A 13435-nucleotide genomic window follows, 5' to 3' on the forward strand; every position below is an offset into this window, starting at 1 on the left:
ATGCTGGGCACTGTTTTAAAGAAACAAAAAATTTAATCTATTCTTTCTAGTTTCAAGGGTGCCTGAGACAGAAATGCTCTCTACACATGAATATTTTAGATGCTTCAAAGAACTTGTTTTTAAAAAGCAAGAGAAGGTGTGTGTAGTAGTCTAATACCAGCCCCTTTCCAATGTCACTCTCATTTTGAGTTAAAGTTCTTTGCAAAACACTATTAAAAAAGTTCCTCCACAGTACTTACAAGTCTCTGTCATTAAAAATAAACATCTTCTTGACACTTAACAACAAAGACATTTTTCTTTCATCTAAGCCTTCAGAATATACAGCTTCTTTTATTGATAAAATGAAAGGAAGGGTATCATCAATAGTTGCTAAATTCTACCCACTCTCCTAGCTGAGATTCACCAATACCATTGCTTCCAAAAAGCTAACCCAGAAATAAAACACAACAGAAGAATGAACAGAAAAACAGCCATGCCAGTGATACCTGCTCACTGTCAAGAGTGAGTAGGTATCTACAATCTAAGATTAAAAACCTTTTCATTTACACCACTCTAATTATTCCTCAACATTGAATAGCTGAGAGGTAAGCAAAGTCAAAAGAATGAGATGGATATCTGAACAGAAAATGGTGTGTGAAGCTTTTGGGAGACCCTGTTCTCTGAGTTCCAAGCTCCATGGCTCGCTGTTGATCCCTCATGGCAAGTCCCATGCCTGAAGAAATGCTTTTCAAACAGACCGAACAATGATTAATGTTCTCTGGTACAAAAAAAGCAAGACAGCTTCATAGTTTCATGCACTTGCAAAGAGTTTGTAAGTGAAGATAAAATCTTAAAAAAAAACCCAACAATAAAACCAATTTAAGGTTCATATAAGAGTAATGCCTTTTTTTAACTACAAATTATTTTGAATTCATCTTTCGCAACAGAGTGAACAATGCAAGCATGCCATTGTAAAGTAATCAGGAACACACCTGCAACTTTACTTTATCACGACAGTTTGGAATTTATTTATTTAAACCCCACATTGTGACACAAAAGCAGTAACAAAATAGCTGTAAACTACTTCTGTTACAAATATAGATACTATTTAAAGTGACTTTACATATTCTAATGTAGGCAATTCTCACACTATGCAAGAAATAAGTATAAAAGAGCAATTCAATAACAGCAGCATCCAGTAATGGTACCATCTGGTTTCTTCCATCTTAGCCTACCACAGTGTAACTTCTAGAGCAGTTAAAAAGACAAAGGGGTGGATTTTTTGTTAATTCACTTACAGGTAGCTATCAGTTTGTTAATACTATTTGACAGACACTTCTAATACTGTTTTTGTGATCCCACTTAAACAAATGCTATGTCTTTTGTATTCTCCCATAATGATGGCCTGAGCATTGCCTGCATTTTCAGTTTGGATTTCTCTTAAATGACAACTGATATGGTGGCCCTTCTTGCTATGTTTTTTTGGCTAATTAACACAAGGGATCTTTCTGCTAATTAGCATACTAGTTAGCTAGGTATCTTTCTCCCTCAAAAGACTTAGTGAAATTTTTCTGCAGGAAGAGAAATCATGGGCAAAGAGTGCTTTACCTCTGAGATTCCTAGGAGCAAGGCAGGTAAAGGCAGGCAGGTTACAATCAGCTAAGAGCTTCATTGAGTGCTATTTTTACACAAAGTTTTAGTGAAGAAAAAGTGATACATTTACTGACCACACTGCTGAACAAAGAACAGCCCCATGGTTGCATTGTACTTACTAGACACATATTGCATTTGTGCCTTTAAAATCAATATCCCCAAAAAAATAGTTGTGGCCCTCAAATCTCTTCTGCTTATTACTGATGCAGACCTTCACTGATGTCTTACTACTCACCTCCACTGGGAGGAATTTTCAGGCCTTTACCCATCCTCAAGCCATTACTCCTTGTTTTATGTCTTCTCAGTTCAAGGAGGACTCTCCCTTTGCTGCTATTGGTAATGGCAGCAACACTGTAACATCAGCTTCTTCCACACTGGCCTAGAAAATATCCAGACATCTGTCAGCAGCTAAGTAAACTGCTCTGAGCAGACTATTCACAGCTCTGACTCATGCAGCTTGAAGAAATGTCTGCACTGAGCCTGCAGTTAGTCTTTCATGTTGGAAGAGAACAACCTTTGCTAACATTTCATATTGGGAAGGTCGTTTTCACATCCATATAGACTAGAAAATACTATTATTATAAAAGTCTAGTTCTTCTAATACTGCAGTTGCTGGGCATTCTCATTCACCAGGAACAGTTTCCACTAGCACTGAATTTTTTGGCCCTGAGCACAAGTCCTCTTCTTTTGAAACAAACACACAAGACTCTGCCTCAACTCCCTGCCAAAAAACCATGTAAAAAACCCCCAAACCCAAACTAACAAACAAGAAACAAACAAAGCAATAAAACAAATAAACACACAAACATAAAAACAAAACCCTCAAACCTAAGCCAAAATGAAACACAGTTTTCTCTTTTTTTGGGGATACAACATGACTTAGGAAATTTAAACACATAAACAGACAAGCAAACTAACCCATCCAAGTATCCACCCAGCCCCTTCTACTTCGTCATAAAATGATTTGGGTTGGAAAGGACCTTAAAGATCATCTAGTTACAAATAGCCATCTAAGTCCATTAATCATCAGCCTCCAGTTTACATACTTTTCCTTCTATCCCCCAAGTCTCTATTTTACTACTACTTCCTTTTTTCAGTAACCTTATTCCTGTTTTCTGACTACTGCTACCCATGCAACCCCCTTGCTGACTTGGGGAATTTGTAACTTTTCCAGCGTTATTCAAATATGCAAAGTCTCTTAGCAAAATATTTCAGTTTTGTTGTGTGGTTATTAATGCAAACATTCTTTTTTTTTTTCCCCTGCCTATGTACTAATACAAAAATATCCATCTCTTTCCATAGCTGACATAACTTCATCCCAGTGACTTGACAGTAAGAGAAATACTTCTATTGTATACAGAAATATGGTTAAATGTTGGTTTTTGTCAGTGTTGTAACCCAGTCCTGTGAATCTGGAAAAGCAAGAAGACTACACAAACACTTCCATTCTCTTTACTATGTGGAAAGTAAATAACACAGTCTTATTGACCCTAACCCTTCAGGCAGCCAGTTCACGACAATACAGTCAAAGTGACTGTTCCTTTTGTCCTTTTCAGAATAGCAACTGCTTCCTCATGAGTCACCCCTTCTAAACTCTGCCCATTCACAGCAATGATCTGATCCCCTCTCTTCAGGCGTCCATCTTCTGCTGCTGCACCCTGAAACGATACAACACATAACTGCAGACTCATGCATTTCTTTTTCTTTCTGACACACAGTCCTTATGGTTTAAGGTTGGTACAGTGTACAAAATCCCTTGAAACATTTTTGATTTTCAAATATTCCAATACAGTCAATTGCAGCACAATTGTACCATAATACAGTAGTACGTCCTGCCCTAAATTTCACAACATCTACAGATTGGAGCTACAGGACTGTTTTGTTCCCTTAACCCTGTTAGTTCAGTTAGTCAAACATTTAAACCCTGCTATCATAGAAGCAGTATTTTCAAGACCTGAAGAAGTTTTCAGCAACTTGCTTAAGAAATTCAGTCACTAACACCCAGCTCTACACTTTGATTTACCTTAAAAATTTGGGATTCTTGATTCCAGTTTTCTCTGACTCAGGGCTGTTTCCTAGGGTAGTCCAAATTATCAAACCCGGGTCAGTATTTGAACTACTCCAAAGGTCCAGTCTAAGTTCAATAATACCATTCCCTCTACTACCTGAAGAAAACACACTCTAAATATAAGGCAAGGGAGATGTTTTCCTAAGTATGTCCACAATTCCAGTTTTGAGACGTGGAAAAGACTGCCCTGTGCTGCATCACACGTATTTGTAAATTCTGAATCCTTTGAAAACTACAACTTTCAAATACTGGATGCACATTTTGACCAGCACTTGCTCTAAAAATGAAAAGCTGTAACAATCTTTTGGCTGCCAACTAAGGCCATGATTTGGACTGAGTGAACTAATAAATGGCTTGAGTGAGCAAATCTACACCTACCTTTGCAAACACCGTCTTCACATAAATGGGTAAGTCTCCATGGGGACTGCCGTAGCCGCCCACAATACTAAAGCCAAGGCCATCCGGTCCTCTGTCCAGAGTAATAGTCTTGTATTGAGGAGGTCTAAGGAAAGGGAAAAGAGTATTGTGATTTTGTACGAACTTTGGATTTAACATGTATAATATTTCTGTTAAGCTAATCAATACATTTCCCTTTCTACTCTTACTACAAATACTTTAATTATAATAAACTGGTTATTTAAGTTTGTGTAAAACACTGTAACTACTAATGCCTATATTATTACGTAAAAGTAGCTACTTCAAACACACAGCTCAGGACATAGCTATGGCTGCTGTGTGCTGACTAATGAAGTAGAGATGAAATGCCAGTACCTCAAGTTTCTAAAACATCTACTTCAAAACCCCTGTAATACCTAAAATTAGTCCCATGAGTTTACGCTATAATGTTTGATTGTTTCTCTCTTTCTCTAATAGATAAACGTGTATTTGCATGTACATGTTTATACATATCATTTGTAGGTACATTTCCCCACATATACTTTGATTGTAAGAAATTTTGAAATTCTACCTTTCAAAGTAGATACATGTGGCTACAGAACCCTGTTCTCTCTTTGCCTGCTCCTAAAACAAAAGTGCCTCAGAGACTGAGGCAAAATTGTTTACATAATGTACCTTGCAAGTGTACTAGAAGTAATATACCTTGTATATCAAAAAACTCTGATACTCCTGATATCCAAGCACTAGAAAGCACACTATGGAAACACAAGTACTACAGAGGAAAGAGACTTTTTTGGGTCTTTTAATTATCAATTAATCCCAGCTACCAAATCTCAGCGAAACGATGGAGAATGCAGAAGAAATCAAATCCCACTGTAACTCTACAGAAGTTAAAAAAAAAGAAAATTGCAGCACAGCAAATCATATAACGAAAAATGCAGAAGAGGACCTCTGGCCTACAGGTGCCACATATGCCAATGTGTTAATCATGATTGTGCCAAACAATTCATCCATTATTTGCTAGAATTTGTATGATTTTTAGGTTGAGTTCCATCTAAAATAACAGGCTACAGAGGTTGTATATTCTATAGTTACTGACCCTAAATCATCCTGAAAAATGCCAGTTGAAGTTAGTCCCGCAAATGAGAGACTGGATGTCGGTGGATCCTGCTGCTGACCAGTTATGACACTCACTTCTCCTCCAGCTACGACCTAGGAACAGAGTTCATAAACCAGTAAAATAAGAATGCTGACACTAAAATAATTCATTGTAGCAGCTGGCAAAACAGTATTCAGAAAATATTCAAAATGTCACTGAAGATTTTTTACCTGCAACTCAACAGTGCCTGAAGCATTTTTTAAGATATTAACAGCTTGGGAATGAGTCATGCCCTCAGTAGATGTTCCACAGATGCTAACAATCCTGTCCCCAACCTACAGAAGAAAAGGTAGAAAATCTAACTTATTTACATAGATTTGTCACTTTTTTCAACAACAACAACAGATATGTCTATTTGCATTTAGCCAGATTTTATCAGTAATGTATGTCAGAAAAAAAGAAATTAGCAACTGTACGTTCACAGTCCTCTTGCCAGCAAAAAACCCTTTTAACTACTTAATAACCCAATACAAAGGTGGGAAATTCAACATCAGAATGAGTAATTTTCAACAGTTTAGCATATTCAGTGTAAAAAAATAATGATGGTTTACAGAATTGATCCTAATATTCTAGAAATGCACAACATGTAAAAAAGAGAGTTGCATTTTGCATGTCACCTGAAGATAGACTGAAGTAGCAAATTATCATCAGACATTCCATGTTTTAATTCAGCTTGAAATAACATCGTCCATTTTCCAGGAAACCTTAGTCAAATTCAACCCTGTCTGATACACACTGGATATAGTACGCATTCAAATACAGTATCAGATAGGACCTCCCACTTCAACTCAGAACCCAAAAAGCACTATCTCTGTAACATGACAGGTAAAACATACTGCATACCCGCAAGTGCAGGAACAACCACAACACTCAGCAATGGCACTCACTTACAGAATGCATCCTTCTGAACCACTCTCTATGCTTTTAATTTTCACAAGCTGACTACTTCTAAGATCCAAGATTGCTTTAGGACTTCCTTTCTTAAGTTAGTACATTTCAGCAATTACATTTTCCCATGCTACCAATTCAAGTTGCTGTTTCATCAATTCAAACAGCAAGAACTCTTGACACAGCCAGAAGCACAGACTATATAACCCAACTGCTAATTTATTGCCTAAGTACTGTGCATTACTGTGCATTACCCATGCAGTCTTTCCAGCCTTCTTAAAAATTAACTTACTCTAAGCTTCTGAGTCTGAGCGGCAACTCCATTTGGGTGCATCATGGCGATAAATATAGGAACATCTCCAAGAGGACTTCCTACACCTCCAGCAATGCTCACTCCTAGTGAATCTGCAGGGCTCTGTTATAGTAATGAAAAAAAGATAAGGTTTTCTGGAAAGAAAAGCAAATACAGAGAACTTTATGCTTGCCTCAAAAATCACTAAGCACCCTGTCTCATGAAAATCAGAATTCCTGTGTCTCAAGCCATTTTTTAAGCTAATATGCTTTGCATCACTTCAAGAAATCATGGAGATCACAAGAGATGCTTCTATTTCTCAGTGGTAAGTGAAAATTTGCCAATTTAGTTGCACATTTTATTAACTAAATACAGAATTCAGTATCAGTCCCTTAACTTCAGCACAGGAAGTCTGAGCAAGGAAAACCGAAGAGATGGGATTGCGGTCCTTAGTATTGACTGCATCAATTTCCTATTATGACCCTCTTAAAGAATAGAATTAAGCTTTATGCTCCCCCTAGTGCCCCAGTGTTGAAGAGCAAAACCAGCTGTTTAGTACTGCACCACACCTGAATACCTCACTGCAAAAACTGATATTGTAAAACTGGTATTTACAGATTCTACTATAAAGAGAATGGCTAAAAACAATTCATGTAATCAAGAGCATTCAATGCCAGGCAAAATCAAATAAATATAAATATTTTGGACAATAAGAAGCCATCTGTGACTAAGCTCACATGCATAATGAAGGTGACTGAATTTCACAGTTGAAAACCTCACAGCTGTATGTTTTATTAAAAATATGTGTGCAGAAAAATATTAAATACAAAAAAGCAGCCTTTCAACTTCCTTCCCCTGACTTCACCAAAACAGAGTCTGGAATTAACTCCGTCTGGTTATAAAATTAGGTCCCATTATCTCTTACTAAACCTTCCTTCTTCTGCTTTCAACACGGTTCACAAAAAGTGACCGCATAAGTCACACTGATTTTACATAAAAATATAGGCAGCGGAAGCATACAATTCTGACCTGAAAAAATAGACAAATTAATTTCTATTGCCATTATCAATTCCTCTCTCAAAACAATGAAGAGGCCTAGACTTTCTTTCTGTAAAGAAACCTATTGAAAACATTTACAAAACCTGTTCCTAATATGTACCACTTCATGCTATAACTTACCTTTTTTATTTCAACTGTTCTTAGTCCCTGTATTTCAGAAGCTGCTGTCAAATGAATTAAAATAAATTTTAAAAAAAGTTAAAACTAGCATTCCTAGAAAACTTTCCCAATTAAGTTATACAAACCATTATGATGATTCTAACTTTCTGCTGGTTTGTTATATATATTTTAAGCTAATTTGAAAGTGGTTGTCATTACATCAATTGGATTGAAATACTCCTTGAATAGGTAAAAGAATCAATCATTTTCTCTATTTAAATAATATTTGGAATAAAACTGCTCAGCATGCTCAAATAGAATAGAAAAAAACCTAATATTTGCTAGCAATATTTTGGTCAGAAGTAAGTTTGTTCTACATTTTAGCAGGAGACAGCTATTCCACATGTATTTTCATATCACTACATACATATAACTATAGAGTATCTAGATTTTTATGAATGAGCTCGACTGAAGATGTATTTAGATTAAACAGGAAATATCTCAACTTAGATTCTCAGTATTTGAATCACTGATACAAGAAGTTGCTATTTTCTTTTATATAAAGGTATTACAATATATGTGTGTGATGTACTGAGTAGTAACCACTCCTACCATTTCATTTACTAAGGAATCACTTTAAGGCCTACATCACATTATTACAATATTTTTGAGAAAGTAAAAGATCTCAGCTACCAGCTCATATGTATAAAATACTGAAAACACTAAACCCCCCCAGACTTACTGGTATTCTTCTTTAGACCACTTTCAAAGACCTCAGGTGCACTGGACCCAGAAACAGGGAAACTGAAGGATGAGAGACTGCCACTTCCTTCACTGACCTAAACACAGTGTGAGACTGGGATTAGAAAGCAGCTTCAGTCACCCAGTTAATAAGTGTAAAATTGTAACTCACTGTATTCAGTATATTTTCTGCTGTATTGAATTTTTCCTGTGCCCAGTTAAAGCTGACACAGAGAACCTCCACATACTTCTTGGTCACTTTAGAGGGCTCTTTGAAACACCCTTAGACCAATTTAGAGATTTCACGCCTATAACCCCATGCAAAGCTTTGAAGTGCTGCTTCTGAGGGCATGGCTAGGCCACTATATTTGCACAGAGATCTTCTAATGCAAGTTAGCCATGATCACAATAGGGACAGAACACAGAAGGTAGATCTTTATACATTGTCACGTGTACTTGGGAATGTTCACCTACTGCATTGGGAATGTTCACCTACTGCATCAGATTCACCCGCACAATTTCCAGAAAGATTTTCACTACACCAGCAGGGTAAGTAAAGGAACAACATGGTTTCTGGTCAGACTAGTTCACTGACTGTTACATAGTCTTCAAAATATTCAATATTGTGAGCTTCATGTTAGAATAAGACTAGCCAGAGTTTGCACGTTTTCATCTTTTCTGACAATACCCATTTTGAAGAGAGCCTAACATTTCAGTCTTATCCTGTCTTACCCTGCTTACTTGAAACTGTTTAATTATGATTTGTCTTAAAACTATTTATCTTCAGTACCTGAGACCTGCATACTCAGTTTACAACCAGAGAAATTCTAAGGCAACTTGTGAGCTCTCGGAAATGTAGTTCCTACTGGAGAGAACGACAATATGAGCTGCTACCACATGCAAAACGCTTTCAAATGCAAAAACTGATACAAGTTTGTAACACTATAACATTAGCCAACAACTAAATAAAAAAGAGAAGTCTGATGGAAAGGGTGCAGGTTTTCTGCCTCCGGTGACCAAGGTAATAGTAAAAACATGCAAAGAATGGAAAAGTTCACTAGTATACTGAAATAATACTCCCCTGCATGCCAAGTACTCTGAAAGTAACAAAGGGGTTGACCAACTTGTGGTATTGGTGAGAATCAGAGTTCTGCATGCTTTCCAGGCTGAAGCCTGGAGCAAAGCCACTTCTGGCTTACATTTTTAGCTGGATCCTGTCTATAACAGACAATATGCTAAAGTGAAAATACAAAAATATGTTCCGAAAAGCCGTAAAATTTCTTAGTCTTGGATCAGGTATGTGGAAAACCACTGTCATCATCTTTTTATTTGCTTTCATTATACAACTATTTTCTTCCAAACTAACCAGTTTTACAGTTATATACCTGGCTGCTCTGGGATGTTCTCCTCTCAGAGTGGAAGGGTCCAGCTTTTATTCTTCCGACCTCTAGTCTTACTGTACCTAAGGAACACTAAAGAACCAGTCACTTATAACACAGTTCTTCCTTCTACAAAATTAAAGCCTTCAACAATATTTAAGTCACTTTGTAGACAGTGGAATATAGAAAAAAGATATATACAGAGGGGAGAGTGACGGACTAGCAACCCTGAAATAAGCCCTTCAGAGAGTTCATGACAGGACCAGAGACACACAGACCAAGTACACCATGATATTCAATACTGACCAGGGTAGTTTTTGAATTAACCTGCATTACAATGAAGACATGAAAATCACACAAGAAAACTAACTCTGATACCCTGCAGAGTACCTTAATAAGGAGTAGTTCTGTCTTCTTGCAATGTCAACATCTATTTTCAAGTTGACATTTTTCAAGGAATAATGAAATTGACTATTTTCACAATAAACACTAAAACCAGTGTAATACCTTAAAGTCTTAATCATTATTTCTCTTTATATGACTGAGAACATGGTATTTAAACGGGAAGTTACTCATCTTTCTCACACTTTTGAAACAATCTGTTACTCTGGATAGGCATCAACACAACTCAAGAAATTTTGGGCAGGAAATTTTCTAAACATCTATCTGTAGTTTAAGTGAACTTTCTGCATCTGACTCCCAGCAAGAAGTTGGGTGATATGGAAGGACTGCACATGGTAAAGTCTTTTCACTACTCTTCAAGCTTTTAATTATATCTTTAAGTATCCACATCTCTATATGAAATGCATGTTTTAGAAGAAAATTCAATCAAATATTTAGACACCAAGAGATTACTTTGAAGAGACAGACAAGTTATTATCACAAACAAGATTTAGAAAATTGTATCTCCAAGATAATAAAAGTAGTGTCAAAAGAAGACATCTGTCTGCAATGTATTCAAATACAGAAATGTCAATGTTTTGTTGCTATTTTGCTTTTTCTTTTTTCTTTCACCAGGAAGTTGTTACTGTGAACTTCTGTATTCCAAGAATTTAATATTACATAAGTTTGCCTTTATTTATCATGTTTTATCTTTAATATCCTAAGAGAGGTTCATGTATTTGTCAGAAAAATTCACATTAATATACCAATATATCAAAGCCGACTGGACATATCCATTCAAAAAGGGTTTCCATCCCTCATTTCCTGTTGTTATACTCTTAGGGTTGCCACTAAAACAGATTTATTACTAAATTGCTTTTTAAGTTATTAATTTTTAATGTTGAATTCTCTATGTCCTGGAAAAGACTTAATCAAAGCTCGGTTAAAACCATTCTTTGCTGCTCCTATTAAACCATATGGACAACTCTTATTCAAAATGGAAAAATGGTGAAGTAATCTATGTACCTAAAATTACCACATCCTCACATAAAATGCAAACCCACAAATTAGATTTTAAAATTACAATTTGTGAAAGTGGGAAGTCATACTTTCCAATTGAACTTGTGAATAAATCAATTTTCATTTAGTTTTATTACACCTTCCTTTATTACTCTCTTCCTGAAATCTCATGTTCAATAAATCCGTAAGTCTAGGGAGAGAAAAAACTGATAGTCTTTTCATGTATTGTAGGGATCCTTCAAAAGAAACACTTGAAGAACAGGCAGAATTTTCAGACTAATGATACATTCTATTGATCCCATGTGACTAAAAATACACTGGAATTTTCCCGAAGATTATAAATAATTTTCTATATTTTAGGCAGTTCAAGACAATTCACTCCTAGATCTTACTCTCATAAATGAAAACAGAATGGATACCTGAACTGGAAATGGTGACTGCCTACACGAGTGATAGTGTTTTATTCCACTTATACTGTGTGAAAAAAGCTATTGTTAATAATAATCTGTCTAAGGTATTTTAAAAGTTTCATTTCTCAGGGCTAGGAAAATTAATTACAAGTACTACTGACCAGGATGAAGTATTTAAACATGAATGTATGAATGGTAAGTGGGAACTAAGCATTCAATTAGATACTCCAAAATGCCTGTCAAAATGAAAGAAATTTTCCACAAGAAATGGCATTTTTATTTAGAGAAGAGGTAAAAGCAACGCATATAAAGAAGAAACTCTATGTTCTTAAATAAACTAAAAAAGGTATCAGGTAAGAATGGAAAAGTACTATTACCACAGAATATTACACTAACAATTTCACTGTCACAACACAGACTCATTCTGGCATTCTTACTATTGGGCACGTGCCGAAAACACAGAAGTGCCCCTACATCCCACTTTATAACCAGGACCTCTCCACTCAAATAAAACAAAAAACCTGTTCAAGATCTGCACAAATATACCTTTGAATGTGAGTGTTAAGAAGCATGATTGTGTGCCTGTGTATCCAAGAGACAGCTACAATTAGTGTCTGTTAAAATTTATCCAGTGGAACAGTTTTCCACTGGAAAATGCTGACTCAGTGAAATCCCTACCATGCAGCATAAATGTCTCAAAACTCTGGACTGAAACAACAGATGAGCTGGCTGACCAGCTGGACTTCCTCCCAGATCACAGAAAATGTTCTATGTCTGATTTCATTCTAATTTGGAAATAAGGGAAGGATATCAGAAGCACAAAATCTATTGAAAATAGAGATTCTGATTCCAAGAGCTGTAGATACAAGTTTACTTCAGTAAACTCTGAGAAAGCAATTTCTTTTACTAAATGCCTTTGTCACTGAGAAATGTGTTGTAGTATTTAATGGATGTAAGGTGGTACTGGACATACACAGTTAAAAAAAGATTAGCATTATCAGGTATTAAGAATCATAGAACTGTAGAATCATAGAATTGTTTGGGTGGGAAGGAACTGTAAAGACCATCCAGTTCCTACCCCTCCTACCTTGGGCAGGAATATCTTCCACTACACCAGGTTGCCCACAGCCCCATCCAACCTGGCCTTGAACACTTCCAGGGATGGGGCATCCACAGCTTCTCTGGGCAACCTATTCAAACGCCTGACCACCCTCACAGCAAAGAATGTCTTCCTAATATTTAATTTAAACTTACTCTCAGTTTAAAACCATTCCCCTTTGTCCTACCACTACAGGCCCTTGTAAATGAACTATGAAAGTAATCACTTTTGGCACAACTACTCTGATGAATTCTCAGTCATTTAAAGTCAGTTCTGTGTATCCTTCCAAAAATGTGAGATAGTTAACCAATTATAAATTTGCTGGAGAAAATACAGTGTTAATTTCAGATTGTTCTAGGTAAAGGCCTTCTATTGCCCTATAAACATATGGCATTCTGTACCACCACTACTCCCATTTTCATCAGGCAAAGTACAAAAATCTGAATGCTCTAGATTTCAGGAAGCTTAAATTTGAATCCACAGCTCACCTCACTGACATCACATTAACAGTCTGAACTCAGCCTGAATAAAATTGAAGCTTTCATAAAATCTGGAACTCAATTTTTCACTATTCTCTTCTCTTTTCACAATACCTTTAGCAAAGCTGCAACAGCTTCCTGGTTAGCATTTCGTACATCTTCTCCATTCACTGTCAATATCTGGTCTCCTTGCATCAATCTCCCATCCGTATCTGCTATTCCTCCTTCAACGATGTCTGACACAAACACGCCTGTATCATTTCTGCAAATACACACATGGATTTTGCATTACTGCATTTTTATGGCTTGCTATTGGGAAGACAATAAACACTG

At 36.4% G+C, this 13435-nt stretch overlaps 1 protein-coding gene across 20 annotated transcripts in view; it reads right to left on the bottom strand.

Annotated features, from left to right (window-relative positions):
- Positions 1 to 978: 978 nt before the first annotated feature.
- MPDZ (multiple PDZ domain crumbs cell polarity complex component) overlaps positions 979 to 13435 on the bottom strand; it is a 92234-nt gene continuing 79777 nt past the window's right edge. For 18 of the 20 annotated variants that reach the window (XM_050328643.1, XM_050328642.1, XM_050328636.1 and 15 more), the window contains 9 exons: positions 13217 to 13364; positions 9720 to 9806; positions 8336 to 8432; positions 7615 to 7658; positions 6436 to 6558; positions 5426 to 5530; positions 5196 to 5308; positions 4079 to 4202; positions 979 to 3290 (listed from right to left, as the gene is read on the bottom strand). In XM_050328643.1, coding sequence (XP_050184600.1) covers positions 3144 to 3290; positions 4079 to 4202; positions 5196 to 5308; positions 5426 to 5530; positions 6436 to 6558; positions 7615 to 7658; positions 8336 to 8432; positions 9720 to 9806; positions 13217 to 13364 — 988 coding nt within the window. In that variant the 3' untranslated portion in view covers positions 979 to 3143. The remainder of the gene's footprint in view (positions 3291 to 4078; positions 4203 to 5195; positions 5309 to 5425; positions 5531 to 6435; positions 6559 to 7614; positions 7659 to 8335; positions 8433 to 9719; positions 9807 to 13216; positions 13365 to 13435) is intronic. The other 2 variants (XM_050328637.1, XM_050328634.1) reach the window with 1 other exon arrangement.

The sequence above is a fragment of the Myiozetetes cayanensis genome, unplaced genomic scaffold, assembly GCF_022539395.1.
Source record: "Myiozetetes cayanensis isolate MyiCay16 unplaced genomic scaffold, myiCay2020 scf4, whole genome shotgun sequence".
Lineage (NCBI taxonomy): Eukaryota > Metazoa > Chordata > Aves > Passeriformes > Tyrannidae > Myiozetetes > Myiozetetes cayanensis.